This window comes from Thermobia domestica, chromosome 7 (assembly GCF_964235325.1).
Source record: "Thermobia domestica chromosome 7, izTheDome1.hap1.1, whole genome shotgun sequence".
Taxonomy (NCBI): domain Eukaryota; kingdom Metazoa; phylum Arthropoda; class Insecta; order Zygentoma; family Lepismatidae; genus Thermobia; species Thermobia domestica.
This window is the reverse complement of record NC_137460.1, coordinates 110,187,409-110,203,414: the sequence shown is the minus strand read 5'-3', so window position 1 is coordinate 110,203,414 and position 16,006 is coordinate 110,187,409. Positions and strand designations below refer to the sequence as shown.

The 16,006-nt window shown below is 37.5% G+C and overlaps 1 protein-coding gene across 1 annotated transcript in view; it reads left to right on the top strand.

Moving 5' to 3' along the window:
• LOC145690334 (heat shock 70 kDa protein cognate 4-like) overlaps window positions 1-16,006 on the top strand; it is a 66,871-nt gene that overhangs the window by 28,702 nt on the left and 22,163 nt on the right. Inside the window, exon 3 of the mRNA XM_081765124.1 lies at window positions 10,944-11,302. Coding sequence (XP_081621250.1) covers window positions 10,944-11,302 — 359 coding nt within the window. The remainder of the gene's footprint in view (window positions 1-10,943; window positions 11,303-16,006) is intronic.

The window sequence follows — 16,006 nt, the reverse complement described above, 5'->3', positions numbered from 1 at the left end:
GCCGGCCAATTTCGACAAAGTTTGCTATTAAAAGGATATATCCCATTTAAAACAATTTCGTAAAGTCCAAGATAACGGACATCAATATGATGTGTTCTCAAATATTTTCCCCATGTACACTCATGTCTAAAATTATTGTCGCATGTCTATAAATATGTTGTTCTAGGAGTATAATTTGATAACGAATTCGCCTGGTATTTTGTAAGAATGTTAGTATGTGTATAATCGGCGAAGACATGTATGTGGAAAATTTCATGTCAAAAGAGTAGTAAACAAGAACAATAAAACGAAAATAAAATTTTCTTGTCCATTTAGCAACATTTTGTTTTACTCATTCTAATTTTCATATTTACAATTCTTTTCGTATGAAATTTACCAGAAATATACAAATTTCCCGATTATACACATAATATCAGCATTGAAAGTACCCTGCAAAATCATTATCAAATTATATTCTTACAAGAAGACAGTTATAGATATGCGACAATAATTTTTGACATGAATGTACACTCATGTCAAAAATTATTGTCGCATGTCTATAAATATGTTGTTGTAGGAATATAATTTGATAACGAATTTGTCCGGTATTTCTTATAATGTTAGTATGTTTATAATCGGCAAAGGCATGTATGTGGCAAATTTCATGACAAAAAGAGCAGTAAATAAGAACAATAAAACGAAACTAAAACTGCCTTGTTCATTTAGCAACATTTTGTTTTACTCATTCTAATTTTCGTATTTATAATCTTTTTCCTATGAAATTTACCACAAACATACATTTCCCGATTATACACATAGTATCAGTATTAAAAGTACCCTGCAAAAACATTATCAAATTATATTCTTACAAGAAGACAGTTATAGATATACGACAATAATGACATGAGTGTACATTGTTACTTCGGTTATATTTTGCAACGTTTACCACTTGTTAGGATGTTTCCACATCTCTCGACTACTCTGTATATAGTTGATTACTAATATTGTAGGTGAGTAGTTACCTCGTGTGTTTACATAATACCAGGTTATCATAAAATAAATATCGCTGTTTAGAGAACCCTGGAGACGTAACCACTTGACAGAATGCAACGAAATCTGGTAGGAGTACATTTGGGAACATGCAGAAGCGATTGGTGTAGAAAACAAACTTAATTTCAATTTTCGCCACTAGAGGTAATTGTGGCGCAGTACAACACCAAGTAAGTGCAGAGTGAAAGAAAAACGACACTACGTGATGCTAAATGATAAGAAAGGCTGTAATTACCCCTTCTGTGGGTCTTGTGGCATTGATTACTAATGTTATTAATACTCCGTGGTCAGTATCGGATTTACGGGGAAGGGGCTTTTGGAACTGAAGAGTCTCTTTAAAATTCTTGAATACCTTACAAAAACGAAGTTAAATGTTAGTCTTTTCTAAAATGTGGTCTCTAAAATGCAAGCTCTCTCCAAAATTCCAGGAAAAGATTAGTGTCAAATCTCGCCTCCAGAGGCGAGTTTTTGTTCAGTGTTAAAACCGGTGAGTGTGGTATGAAAGACAAATGATGAAAGAAAGGGCGTAATTACCCCCTTGCGACGCGTGGCATTGATTTGTACTCCTATTAATAACCCCTTGGTCAGGGACGTACGCAGGGTGTGAGTCCTGGGGGTCCGGACCCTCCCCGCAATTCCTACTTTTGTGTAAATTTAGCCTAATTTTAGGGGCAATTTTAGGAATTTTAATATAAAATACCCCTATATTGAGTTTGGACCCCTTCCGAAATAAATTCCTGCGTATGCTACTGCTCGTGGTGTGGCGATGTGTTATGAGCGATGATGATGATGTGGAGGTCCTTGAGCAAGGAAAGTGCATGGTGGTAGTATCGTATGAGATGATAATGGCTTCCTAAGGACGAGACCTACAGGATAACGTGGGATCCGACGCACGTGTGTCTTCACCGGAAATCGAACCCGGGACTAGTGTTGTAAATAGAAAGAAAAACGTTCGTATTTTTTCAGAAATTTACGTGTTTTTTTTTTTGAAAAAAACATTGCCTCTCTTTTTTTTCTAAATTTCGTTTTTTTTTTTTCAAATAGTCATTTGTAATGCATCTTACGTCTATTTAAGTACGAAATATTTTTATGTAGGTGCAATCACCGTACAATGCAACATAAATTAAACGCTAGATAGTAATAGGCTACAAATATTTTACAATTTACATGAATACCATACCTATTAACAATTCGGGTTTCAGCAGTTTTCAACAATATCAACTAAGAAATAAAAGTAGAAATGAAATTTTGTTTTTTCGTGAAAGCAGGCCTTTAATATGTACGAAAATAATGTCACAAACAGTATAAAGTTCAAATAACTTGTGTAAAGGTAAAAACTAATACTAATATCCCTAATTATATTTTTCTAAATATCTTCTCGACTAGATATATATGATATGCAGAGCCGGATCTACCATACCTGTAACACGTGCATTTGCATGGAGCGGCAAGTTTGCAGGGTCCGGCAAAATCTGTTATAAGGAAAGACCGGATGTTTAGGCATTAAAAACTTGAAAAATAGGCAGGCAAATAGGCACTTAAAATTTTAAAAAAATAAGCAGTAAAATAGGCACTTAAATGTAACTCGGAATAATGAAGATAAATACTCAATACAATTTAAAAAATAGATTAGTCATAAATAGTGTTCAAAGAATATAGCAACATACCTGTTTGTTAATGTCTTCTTTCATTCTATATGTAAAGAACGAAGCTTGATATGTATATCATATTTTATATATATATATATACTAGCAGCGTTCACCCCGCTTCGCTGCGGTCACCCCGGAACGCAATAAACTTTGTTACTTAGATAATTTTTACTTTTTCGCTTTCAAGTGATATGATAAAAACCATAGAAGATTGCACTAATGTTAACATTATATCGCCTGTCATTTATGTTAACCCGCCCCGCTTCGCTGCGGTCACCCCAACCCGCCCCGCTTCGCTGCGGTCATCCCGGAACGCAATAAACTTTGTTACTTAGATAATTTTTACTTTTTCGCTTTCAAGTGATTTATAGCGCCTGTCAGTTATGTTAACCCGCCGAGTCACAGGGTCATGCGGGTTGCATATAAATACGTTTATTTTTATACCTATGATGAACTAATAACAAAGGATTTGTACGTATGGACACCTGAATGGTCAATTATCTCAAGACACTGGTAATTGAAAATTAAAGTGATATGATAAAAAACATCTAGGGTCCACATCCTAACAACCCCCCAAAAATGAAAGAAATCGGTTCAGCCGTATTAGCGTGATGAGCGGACAAAGGATTTTTTGTACGTATTGACACCTGATTGGTCAATTATCTCAAGACACTGGTAATTGAAAATTAAAGTGATATGATAAAAACCATCTAGGGTCCAAATCCTAACAACCCCCCAAAAATGAAAGAAATCGGTTCAGCCGTATTAGCGTGATGAGCGGACAAAGGATTTTGTGCGTTCTCTTTTATATATATAGATATATATATATATATATATATATATATATATATATATATATATATATATATATATATATATATATATATATACAGGGTTTGTATGATAAGTAATGAGACCAGGTCTGGAAACATTGTTTTATTGATCTGATCTGTAAAGGGACTTAAAAGCTTTCGAAGTACTCTCCTCTTGCGTCGATGCACTTCTGCAATCGATGTTTCCACGCTGCAAACGCCCCCTGGAAGTCAGCAGCCGGCATGTCCTTTAGAAATGTGGTCACGGCTGCTTGGATGGCTGTGACGTCTGCAAAACGGGTTCCTTTCAAGCGTGGCTTCAGCTTCGGGAAGAGGAAGAAGTCGGCCGGGCTCACATCTGGGCTGTAGGGTGGTTGTGGAAGGACTTCCACCCCAATCCGGGTCAAAAAGGAGGTCACTAAGAAGGCGGTGTGGGCAGGGGCATTGTCGTGATGCAACTTCCACCGGCTAGCGATCGCCGGTCTTTTCCGCTTGACGCTCCTGTGCAGTCTCTCAAGGACTTGTTTGTAGAAGGCGGCGTTGACGGCTTGTCCTTGGGGTACAAACTCCTTGTGGACCACCCCCACATTGTCAAAAAAAACAATCAACATTGTTTTCACCTTTGACTTCGACATTCTGGCCTTCTTGGGGCGCGGGGACGCAGGAGTGTGCCACTCCGCGCTTTGACGTTTCGTTTCAGGGTCGTACTGGAACACCCACGACTCGTCACCTGTTATGACGTCATCTTCAAAGTTAGGGTCACTGTTCATGAGGTTCAACAGTTCCTGACAACAATCAACACGTCGTTGCTTTTGTTCGTCAGTCAACACTCGCGGCACCAGTTTCGCACAGATTTTTCTCATTCCCAATTGTTCCGTCACAATCTTGTGCACTGTTGTGTGGTTCATATCGAGTTCATCAGCAATCAATCTCAACGATAATCGACGGTCTGAGTTCAGGAGATCCCTCACTTTTGCCACAGTTTCGTCCGTAGTCACTGTTGTCGGGCGTCCAGCCCTCTCCAGATCCTCAACGCTTTCCCGGCCGTTCCGGAACGCACTGTGCCAACGAAACACCTGGGCTTTGGATAGGGCTTCCTCTTTGTAGGCCTCCGTGATGAGAGAAAGCGTCTGAGTAGCCGTTTTCCCCAGGCGAACGCAAAATTTGATCGCATAACGCTGTTCGATGGAACCCTCCATGTTTGTTGATTTTCCGCCGTGACAAGAATGTTCACAAGGGCTTTGTCCAAGGCTTGTCCGCGCTCCACTAAGGCTCGGAGCCAACTGACGCGCGGTGCGTTGCTTTGCTCGGACCCCCCCCCTACATCCTCCATCACCGACAAACCCGCTCCAGCGACACGCGCGCCGCGGCGCGGCGAGTCTCATTACTTATCATACAGACCTTGTATATATATATATATATATATATATATATATATATATATATATATATATATAAATGTGTGTGTGTGTGTAGGGAGAGAGAGAGAGAGAGAGAGAGAGAGAGAGATTGTAGTGTACCATGTGCTTGTGTTATTTACAGTATATAAATTATATATATTTCTCAATTAAATCTTATTTCAAAGAAAATGCTTAGAATACGCAACATTAGGCACTAAAGCAATTATTTAGGCAGTGAGGGGCGAAATAGGCAAAATAAAGTAGGCTTAAATCGAAACTATAATCCCCGATATAAACTTTAAAACGTTATTTTTGATCATATCTTTAGCATTAAAAAATAGGCATTTTGCCTAACATCCGGTCTATAGTTATATTATTTAAATTAAATATTTCTTGTTGGAAACAGACTTCATGATGATGGTAGTTACATTTACTAAGCTGACCTATTTGAATACTACATTCATAAATTATGTTTAGGTTGCATTAGTTTAAGGTTACATTGACAATGCTAAAGCAAATGGTCGAATCAATCCGAGGATTACCATCTTTCTTCTGTAGGCGTGTTTGCTTTATCGTTCACTAACATAATAGATTAATATTTAAAGAAAAAAAAAACAGACACAACGGGATTGCATTTTTAGTATTTAAGCCTTTCTGAGTGCGACTATACTTACCCTCCCCTTCGTTGTTCATGCTGGAGTAGCTTACTTAAAATCATGACTTTTAAGATTTGTTCTTTCTGGAGAAAGGGGGAGGCGACAAATTATGCCATTGCACGGGGCGACAAATTGCGTAGGGCCGGCCGTATATATGATGATGAAAGTTAGTAGTTGATAATAATGGCACTTCTTGTATATGTATATACCAGACATGAATATAGGATGACTGAATTTGAAGTAATGCAGGGTGTTTCAAAATTAATATTAGGGTTTTGAAACTTTGTAGTATCTATTACAATTAACTTACAATTATAAATATTATATCAAATGAAAGAGCAACTCAAACAGTTTTGTACGCACTCATGTACATGCATTGTTTCTTCTGTCTGCCGTTAGAAAGAGCAAGTAGCAAAGATGGAAACTAGAGAGCAGAAAGCTTTTTGTGTTTTAATAAAGACTGAATCTGTACAGTGCAACCGTCTGTGTGTAGAATATTAAGGAGACGCTTGCAACTACGTCCTTATCGTTTGCAGTTGCTACAGGTCTAAAGCCTTCAGACTACGGTTTACGTGCCAATTTCGCAAGTGAAATATTGCAGCATAACAATGAAGATTTTCCGGATCGTGTCGTCTCCAGTGATAAATCGACATTTCACCTAAGAGCTAATGCGAACATTCATAATGTTTGCATCTGGCCGTCAGCAAATCCTCAGGAGATGGTACAGTTGAAACGAGACTCCCCTAAATTGAATGTGTTTTGTGCCATACGGCGGAAGGTTTATGGGCCTTTCTCGCTTATCGACTAGATGTGTACCATGTGATGAATGAATCTCACATCGGACACTTGTAGCAAAGACTGTTTGAGGTGCTCTTTTACTTGATGCATTGCTTATAATTGTACGTAAAATGTAATAAGTACTACGAAGACTTAAGACCCCAATATTCATTTTGAAACACCCTGCATTTCTCACCAACAGCGTTGGAACTAAGATGTAAAAAGGAGAGAAAATTTTCCTTATAAAGTTATTGTTTACAACAACGATATTATTATTAGTCGAGACTATAACTACAACAACACGGGTTAGTAGTCAAAAAAATGTAATCAAATGTACACTAGGTGGCCAAAGTAGCACATGGGGGTGTCACTTTTTTAATCTGCTCCTGTGTGGACACTAATTAAGATATTGGGATATTATTCTTGCTAAATATGGTTGGACCATAGTTTATTATATTAATTTCTTTTTCTTCTGGTGTCGAATTTCCTTCTCAAATTTCACCCATCAAAAATTCGAGAATTTTCGAATTTCGAATTTCCTTTACTCCTTTTTTCCCGGTAGCTTCCTTCGTTGTAGGAAGACCTCCTTAAGATTTACCAGATAGATACCTCGGATGGATACCTAACTGTTGACATCAATTGAACGGGCCTGCGCGTAGTGTTGCCAATTAGGGAAATTAAAACTTCCCTAAATTTGGGCAAAAAATTCGAGATTTTTGTTTATAAATCCGTACCTATACGTCCGAGTGCAAGTCAACTTACGCCAATCGAACATTTGTCCTTACTTAACAAACGCAAGTACAGATCCTTACAATGGAGTAATTAGGGGGCGCACGAAAAATTGGTATTTAGGTTCTAAACCTTGATTTTTCTAGTTTTTACCTTTTATGTTTACCGTAATATATTTTTGATAATTAGAAGCTTTGTTCCTTAAATATCGCCATAATACTTGTTGGATATATTAGTGGTGTACCAATGTTTAATTTAAGATAGTTTATGTCTGTCTGGTAGCAGTGTTGCCAGCTACAGAAAATTTTAATTCCAGATTTTGGGGGAAATTGTGGGAAAATTATCTGTTTTGTCTCTTATTTCCCTCTTGTTGGCTACGTCGGAACAAACGTACCAGTATCTGGAAGTCTTGTATTTTCCCTACACAACGCACTATAGAAAGTTTCAATAGGATAATTAGGGGAAGTACAGTTGAGGTTTACAGTAGACCTTGTTCTCTAGTTCGAAAGATAACTGTGATTTTTTAAGGTAGACTGAGATATTTTTTATTGATATGCTTTCTTTATTAGATATCGTCACAATACTTGTAGGATATATTAGGAGGATACCAAAACTTATTTTAAGATAGTTTGTGTGTGTGTCTGATAGCAGTGTTGCAAGCTACAGAAAATTTTAATTCCAGATTTTAGGGGCAACTTTGGAAAAATTCCCTTTTTGTTTGTATTATTTCCCTCTTGTTAGCTACACTCGAACAAACATACCAGTTTCTAAAAGCTTCGTCCTTAGCCTACACAGCGCACCATAAAAAGTTTCACTAGAATAATTAGAAGAAGTACAGTTGAGGTTTATAATAAACCATGTTCTGGAAATGGTAAGAAAATGGTGAATTTCTGAGGTAGAATGAGATATTTTTTAAATTTCGTGCTTATTTTGTTAGATATCGCGCTGATACTTGTAGGATATATTCTTCGAGTACTAAGCTTTATTTTCAGAAAATTTTCGTCTGTCTGATGGCAGTGTTTCCAGCCAAAACAATTAATTCCCGATTTTAGGTGAGAAATTCGGAAAATTTCTCTTTCCCCCTCTATTATTTCCCTCTTGCTGGCTACAATGAAATAAACGTACCGCTACCTGAAAGCTCCCTTTTTGCCCTACAGAACGCTCCATAAAAAGTTTCAATAGAATAATTAGAGAAGCTGTAGCCCCGGCATATTTGTTGATTTTTGCTTCTGAGGTGTAAAAAGTGTCAAAATTTCATGTGTATGATGACAGAGAATTTTTTCTTTCCGTCTTTGAATGGAAACCAGTGACTTCAGGATTTCACTGTACCTTGTTAACACACCAAAGAATTTGTTTAGGTGACTTGAACTCATATAACAGCAGTGGTGCTAGATGCAAAAAAAAAAAAAAAAAAAAAAAATTCGGTTAGGGAATTTTTTGTAAATTTTCACCCCTACATTTACTTCAATAATTTCCCACCCGTTGGGAACACTGCAATGCAACTTACACCAAAACATAGCCATATCCATTTTCTAGAAAACAATGCCTTAACCATGTCAATCTAATGAATGGCTTTCGAGCAATAAGTCACTAACTGAAAATGTAGGAAAACGCCAAAAATGACCTGGGTCCGAAAGGATTAATCACACAATTTTGCTCGTATAGGTACAAAGAAACAAACGATTTGCAAGTTACGAGAGCTTCGACTCAAGTTCTGTTGATTATTTCAATAATCTGCAACATAAATCAATAAATAATAGTTACCAGAAAAAAAACAGACATTTGAAAAAAAACATGAAAAAGAACAATGTTTTTATTGAAAAAAAAACTTCACAGAAAAAAAACGTTTTTTTTCACAACACTACCCGGGACCCCTTGAACAAGAGTGTATAGGAAGAAAAACGAAGCAAACATTGGATTACCATCAGTTCATTTCTGGCACATAGTGGTCCTCAAACCCTTATAACTGAAACACATGCAGGCGTGAGTAAGCGCATGGAGAGGTATTACAGTCTTTCTTATCATTTAGCATCACTAGTGTCGTTTTCATTAAACGCTGCACTTACATGGCTTTGTAGTGCCACAATTACCTCTGGTGGCGAAAATTGGAACTAATTTTGTTTTCTACACCAATCGCTTCTGCATGTTCCCAAGTATGCTACCCCAAGTTTGGTTGCATTCTATCGAGTGGTTACGTCTCCAGAGTTCTCTGAACAGCAATACTTATTTTATGTTAACCTGGTACTTAATTGATTTTATTGCCAACTTACTGTATATACACCCTCATAAGGATTGTGATTTAATTATAAGATCGGTTTAAATGATCTGAGAAGTGGACTTAGTATGTCCTTACTAAGTCCACTTTTCAGATCATGTATGTAAGTTTGTAATTGTGTAAGTTTTATATTTTTTGTATATAATGGTTTGGTTGTTATCACGTTAAGAAAATAGCTTTTATTTTTCTTGACGCCCTGCTAAACTTTTAGTTGCAAACTCTGCTTGATGATCTTCCATCACTTTATAGACAAATCGATTTTTTCGAACTCTTAATCATTGGATAGGCTCCATTTTATGATTGTCGAGTTACGTAAATAAAATTGTTAGGGTCGTTTCAGAAAATGAATTTTTCGTAGTCACTAAAATTTTTCCAACCGACATAATTACGTACGGGATGTTTAGGCACTAAAAGCGTACAAAATAGAAAGGAAAAAATGTTAGCACTCGAGAAATACGTAGACACCTAAATAGATACTGTTTAATGTAAAATAAAGAAGTTAAAAAAAATTCAGTGGCATATAAAACCTAAAATCAAACCATTCGTAGTGTTAAATATACCTAATCATATTGTGAAATATCTTCCGAAGTCTTTTCTAGACTTTACACACAACAGTCTGAAGAAAGAAATGATTCGTTATCTTCGAACAAGCAGATAAATAAATATATTTTATTTTAATTTGTACATTTTGGTAATATAGTTTTAATTTAATACATTTTGGCATTTCATCACAAGCAATAAGTAATTGCAATTCCGCATAGTAACAAGGCATTATTTCTTTTTCAAATTATATAAATGTGTCTTCCATCGTACATCATTTCAAAGAAATCTTAAGGAAACATTCTACTTTCATGGATGTAAAGTATGTAAGAACGTGTGGTTCAAATTCAATTTAGTCACTTTAACCTTTCAGTATGTGTCCAATTGTCTTTAATTTATCCAAATTCTCATTAACCACAACAACTCAAATTTCTCGCTGCGGCGTTCTTTCCATGTGTCGATTTGAACTTTAACCTTGACCTCAACATAAGTATTCAATTATTTTTTCTTGAAGCAGCAAAAAGTTTCTTGAAGCTATATATATATATATATATATATATATATATATATATATATATATATATATATATATATATATAGAGAGAGAGAGAGAGAGAGAGAGAGAGAGAGAGAGAGTATGTAACTATCCTAAGGAAGTCCTGATTTTGAACCAAATACAGGGATAGGTAATGTTTGATATGTAAGCAGTATAGGCATTACAGAGCGTAATAGGCAAAATAAATTTTGCGGGAAGAAAATATCTTACAAATAAACTTCCGCACTTCATTTTTGACATATCTTCAACATAAAGAAATAAGCATTTTGCCTAACATCCGGTTTTTAGTTATATATGGCTTGAAAATACATTGAGATTCCAGTTAAGAAATCGGAATCATTTTCTAGAGATGGGTCCAGTAGTGAGTTACGTAAACATAAACACCCAATTCATACTCCGTCTTTTAGTCTTTGTATGTATATTAAAAAAAAAAAAGTAGATGTACAGCTTCTGCGTTGTGTACATTTTAACGTACTGTCCTGAAGTTTTACTTTTATATTTATGTATACCTTAATTACAGATGCTAAGCGCCTTATCGGAAGAAAATACACAGATCCTTCAGTCCAAGAAGACATAAAGCATTGGCCGTTTAAGGTCATACCGTGCAGCGACGGAACAAATATCGAGGTAAAATACAAGAATCAAAGAAAAACATTCTACCCTGCAGAGATCAGTGCAATGATTCTTGAGAAGATGAAGGAGACAGCAGAAGCCTACCTTGGCAGGAGCGTTCACAAAGCAGTAGTTACTGTCCCTGCTTATTTCAACGATGCGCAAAGGTGTGCAACTCAACTTGCTGGGAGAATATCTGGCATTAACATTCTACAGATCATAAACGAACCAACTGCAGCAGCCATTGCTTATGGATTTGATAAACAGGTAAATTATTAGTTGATAATAAGAAACATATGCTGATGGTTCTCAAAATAATGAAAACTGTAGTTTGCAAGACATGTATGAGATGGTAATTAGCACTGAGAATGCACTTGGCAGTTATTGTTAGTTGATTGCCTGTTGTGCATTAGGTGGAGTAAAACGAGACTTGTATTGAAGCAGGAAGACAGTCTGAGTTTCAAAGATGTAAAAATTTTCGTCCGTAATTAGTTGGTGCAAGAGTATCGAAGATGGGCAATGTGTTGGGTGTGTTGTAAAGAGCAGTGTCCAAAGTTATGACCTACGGAAGTGTTAGTGCTATAATATCGGTGAAAAGCAATAGTAGACGGAAGAGAAGCCTGAATGAAAGGGATCGCCGACAATTGCGATGATTGTCACCGAGGACCTCAGAGCGAATACGGTAAAAGTGACTGCAGATCTTAACTAGCATATCGAACAGCCTATTGCGTCAATCACAATCCGATGCGACAGTCGGGTTGTACGCTATGAAAATGATATCTAAGGCTAGTTTTATCTACGCGGTTACGTATAGGTTTCTTGATTGCCGCAATACCGCAAGTACCCTTTCCACTTGCTGTTATGTGTGCGGATGCTCCGAGTGGTTCTTTAAGAAGGCAATGGGATCTCCATTCGATAATTAGTGCTTGCTAATGGTGCTTATAGGAATTTGTAAGGAAAACTCAAAGAAAAGTATTATATATCTTTTAACTATTTTAATATGTTAGTAAACTTTGTTTTTGTAACTTTTGACGACTTGTTCCAAATGCACCGTCTCCCTTCAATTTCACCTGTGAAATGTTCTGTATTGCAGTCACTCACATCTAGATTCGGCCACTTCAAACAATAATAATAACAAACAATTGAAATTGTGGCTGTGAACGTGAAGTTCGGGAACGCTGTGGGCGTTTGCAAACCAAACGCTGCGGATAAGAGGTCTCATATAACACAACGTAAATAGAAACTGACCAACTTCAGCAGATCGTAACTACCAGCAATCGGATTTTCAAGCCGCACCGGATTAGAGATCCACATGGCTGTGGATAAAATCACTCGTTTTAATGCAGTTAAAAACGCGTCGGTTGAGGAATCGGTTGGATAAAATTGGCCTTAAAGTGCACTGCCAAAAATGTCCGATAAATCCTCTTTTGCCTTCTTTGTACCAACAGATAGTGTTTCTGTATCACCGACGCCCGAAGAAGCTTATGCTTTCTTCTACCGTTAAATATGGTGGCGGCTTTGTGATACTGACTTCCTATCATTCTAGTGAGTGCACTCACAACACACATTATTTGTCAGTGACTATGTGAACACTTCAGGTAATCACGTCCATATTATGTTCCAGGAATTTTTCCTCGACTGCAACATAGTTTTCCAAGATGACAGGGCACAAATTCATACTGCTGAATTTATTGAAATGTGGACTCATGAACGTCGGGATGAACTGCAACACACGCCCTGACCCTACTCAATTCGCAGATCTAAACATGTGATCACTTCTGTTGCTCAGAGAGCGAGACAGACATCCTTCTCCATCCTCACTGACGGAGCAGTGCTGCGCTCCATAACAAAAAATAGTACAGTGTCCCTCTGGAAGTCATTTATGACTTGTATACCTGCATTATACGATGAGTCAGAGCTATTCTCCAGACAAACGGTTGCCCATGCGGTATTAATCGGTTAAGTTGCATTTTCTTAAGGTGTTTGTATTATTGTGATAACCATCTGATTATTTGTAACTGCTGTAAAGATGAATATAAATGATTCATTGGCTTTGAAAGGGTTATATTATTAACGAAACGTATCGACGAATAATACATGAAGATATACAGGAACTATCCCAAGTTTCAGACATACTGTTACAAATTTTCGAAGTGGCTTCCTTTCGTTACATGACCCACATCTATGCTGTAGTCGAGTTCGCTCCGAGCTAGCATATCCTTACTACTGTTGGTAAATGCTGCTGTAATGCGATCCTGGGGCTTACCCAAAATTGTTGATAGTGGAGGCACACCGTGTCTTTCACATTCCGTAAAAAAAGAGGAAAAAAAACTTATTTTCAGCACCGCTTAATCCAACGGCTAGGGAGTTCTTCGTTCCGGTAGATAGCACTTCCATATACTTTTACACAGACAGCCAGTGTCTTTAAACTGTCGATTACCATCTCATAATGCCTTGGTGACCTGGCGGTGCAGTTGCAAACTGTCTACGGAATGTATGCTGTACTGTAGCAACGAAAAAGCACTTCTTATATTACCAAAACAAGAATGCTTTCTACTTCATGTGCATAGACACATATATTTTGGTAACAAGGCTTGTGCTGTCATCTGTCCTGGCGTAGCACGATTACGAACATGAGAAATGAAACTTTGAAATGAGTTTTTTCGTTTCATTATTGGGACAAACGCATTGTATTGATGGTTTCCGACATGTTTCACTTTAATACCCGATGAGTCATTTATAATGAGCTGTATAGTATCTAGGTAAGTTCAATAACCCATCTACGTCATTCTTAAGTTCAGTTGATTTTGTTCTTATTTCATAAATAAATGTATCATTAATTACCTGACAATGTAGTAAAACTTGTTTGTCCTGAAGAAATCCATAAGGGGTAGGGGTGAGTTCTTTCCAGACGATTTTCTCTAGAAAACAACTTAAGCGATTGTGTTAATATTCCAGTTTCATTAATAACTGTACAATAGAGGACAAGTAATTTCTCATGAAAACTCGGGGCCGCGGTGGCTCAGTGGTAGAGCGTTCACCTCTGGTGCTTGGGGTCCCGGGTTCGATCCCAGCCCCCGCCAAATGAACTTTGTGGTGGACAAACACCGTGTGCGTGGGTTTTCTCGGGGTTCTCCCGTTTCCTCCCACTTTCTTCATTCCACCATTTCATTCATCACGCATCATCACCGTCTCCTTTAGCCTAACCGGCATAACCGTGGAACGTAAAACTCAAAGATTTTATTTCATTTTTCTCATGAAAACTTCCACAAAAGACAGTTTTCTCTTGGTGGTTAGTTTTCTCCGAACTATTTTCTCAAAAACGACTCATATGATTTTATTCATATTTCATAAATAAAAAATGTTTCATTAATAATCGTACAGTTCGGGATAACTCATATGTCTCTGCACGATTTTCTCAGAAATGTTTTCGAAATCTTCGTTCGAACAAAATTCCCCCTCAGAAATAAACTGTTCCTTGTGAAGCTTTTTCATGAGAAATGACTTAAGTACCACATTAAGGTTATTAATGAAATGTTTGTTTATGAGATATCAACAAAATTGCATGACTCGTAGCCTTAATTCCCTTAAGGAGATCAATCTCGTATCCCAATTAACCTAGTTCTGTTGATTCTACACCTGTATGTACCGTTAAAATGAATAAGGATTTCGAATAACCATATACGTGTCACTTGTCTATAAATTCGGGGAAAATTCCCATTTTGTTTTCGAAGATAAGTTTCTTTTTTTTTTTTTTTAATGGGGGTAACCCGCTTCACGTAAGCCTACCCACACGAAAGTACAGGATGGTTACAATTAAAGTACCACTATTCACGGCGGTCCAGCGCTGGCTGTAATCAACGTATTGCATTGAAATTTCGTAAATATGCTAATGAGATCATGCAGAAGTGAATTACACTAAAGAAAATATTAGTTCTTCTTTCCTCCACCAGGGGAAAATTTGGCGTTATAAGGTAATACGCACGTGGAAATGGTCCTGAATGTATGGATAAGACGATTACTTAGGTTTAAGGTCGAAGATATCAAATATGTGAAATAATTGTAATGCAAACAAGGTGAAGGGCAGATGATTGTAACAAATCGTGCAAAGAGGACAACTAAGGAACAATGTGAGAGTAAAACAGGTGAAACTTCCGTTTACTACCCGTTAAATGGTAACCAAAGGTGCAATGGGGTTAACTTTATTAACATTTGGGATTACAGTGACCAATTTACATAACATGCTCCATATGGCCAGCAGACACATCGACGACATGTTGCATCCGCAAAATGGCGTGCACAACAGTTGCTCCCAGCACTTCCGGCGGAATTTTTGCGACTTGTCGCCTTATGCAATCCTTGAGATTCGTCAGCGACTGGACATTTCCCTGGTACACCCGATCTTCCAAATATCCCTACAGTCAGAAATCGTAAGGATTTAGCCTACGGCCATGTCATCCACTTTCATTCGTGCTAAAAACTGAAGGGGAAACTCAACGCGTTGCAGCGGATCTTGCGGTTTCATTTGCTGTACTGTGTGAATCCTGTAAGGATGGATACCAGTGTAAAATTAACAGTAAAATCCAGTGTTTTACACGAACACCCATTACACTCTGCGTTCGTGACTGTATGGTGTGGGTTCAGGAACATTCATTATTGGCCGGTTTTATTCCTGGAGATTACATCCCACAGAGTTGTCACCTGTATCGTGGCATCGGCACGTTATAGACACATTTTACTGCGACATGCGATTCCTGCTTTACTGGCATGAAACTGTTTGGGGACGACTGTTTTCATGCAAACAGGGGGGAACACTGCACATCAGTCTCCATGTTAAAGATCTGGTTCGTGAAACCTTCGCTGCTGATCGCATCATCTCATGAGGTTTTCCGGATGTGGTCAGCAAGATTCCCCGATCTAAATCCGTGTGACTTCTGGCTGTAGGGTTATCTGAAAGCTTGGGTCTACGAG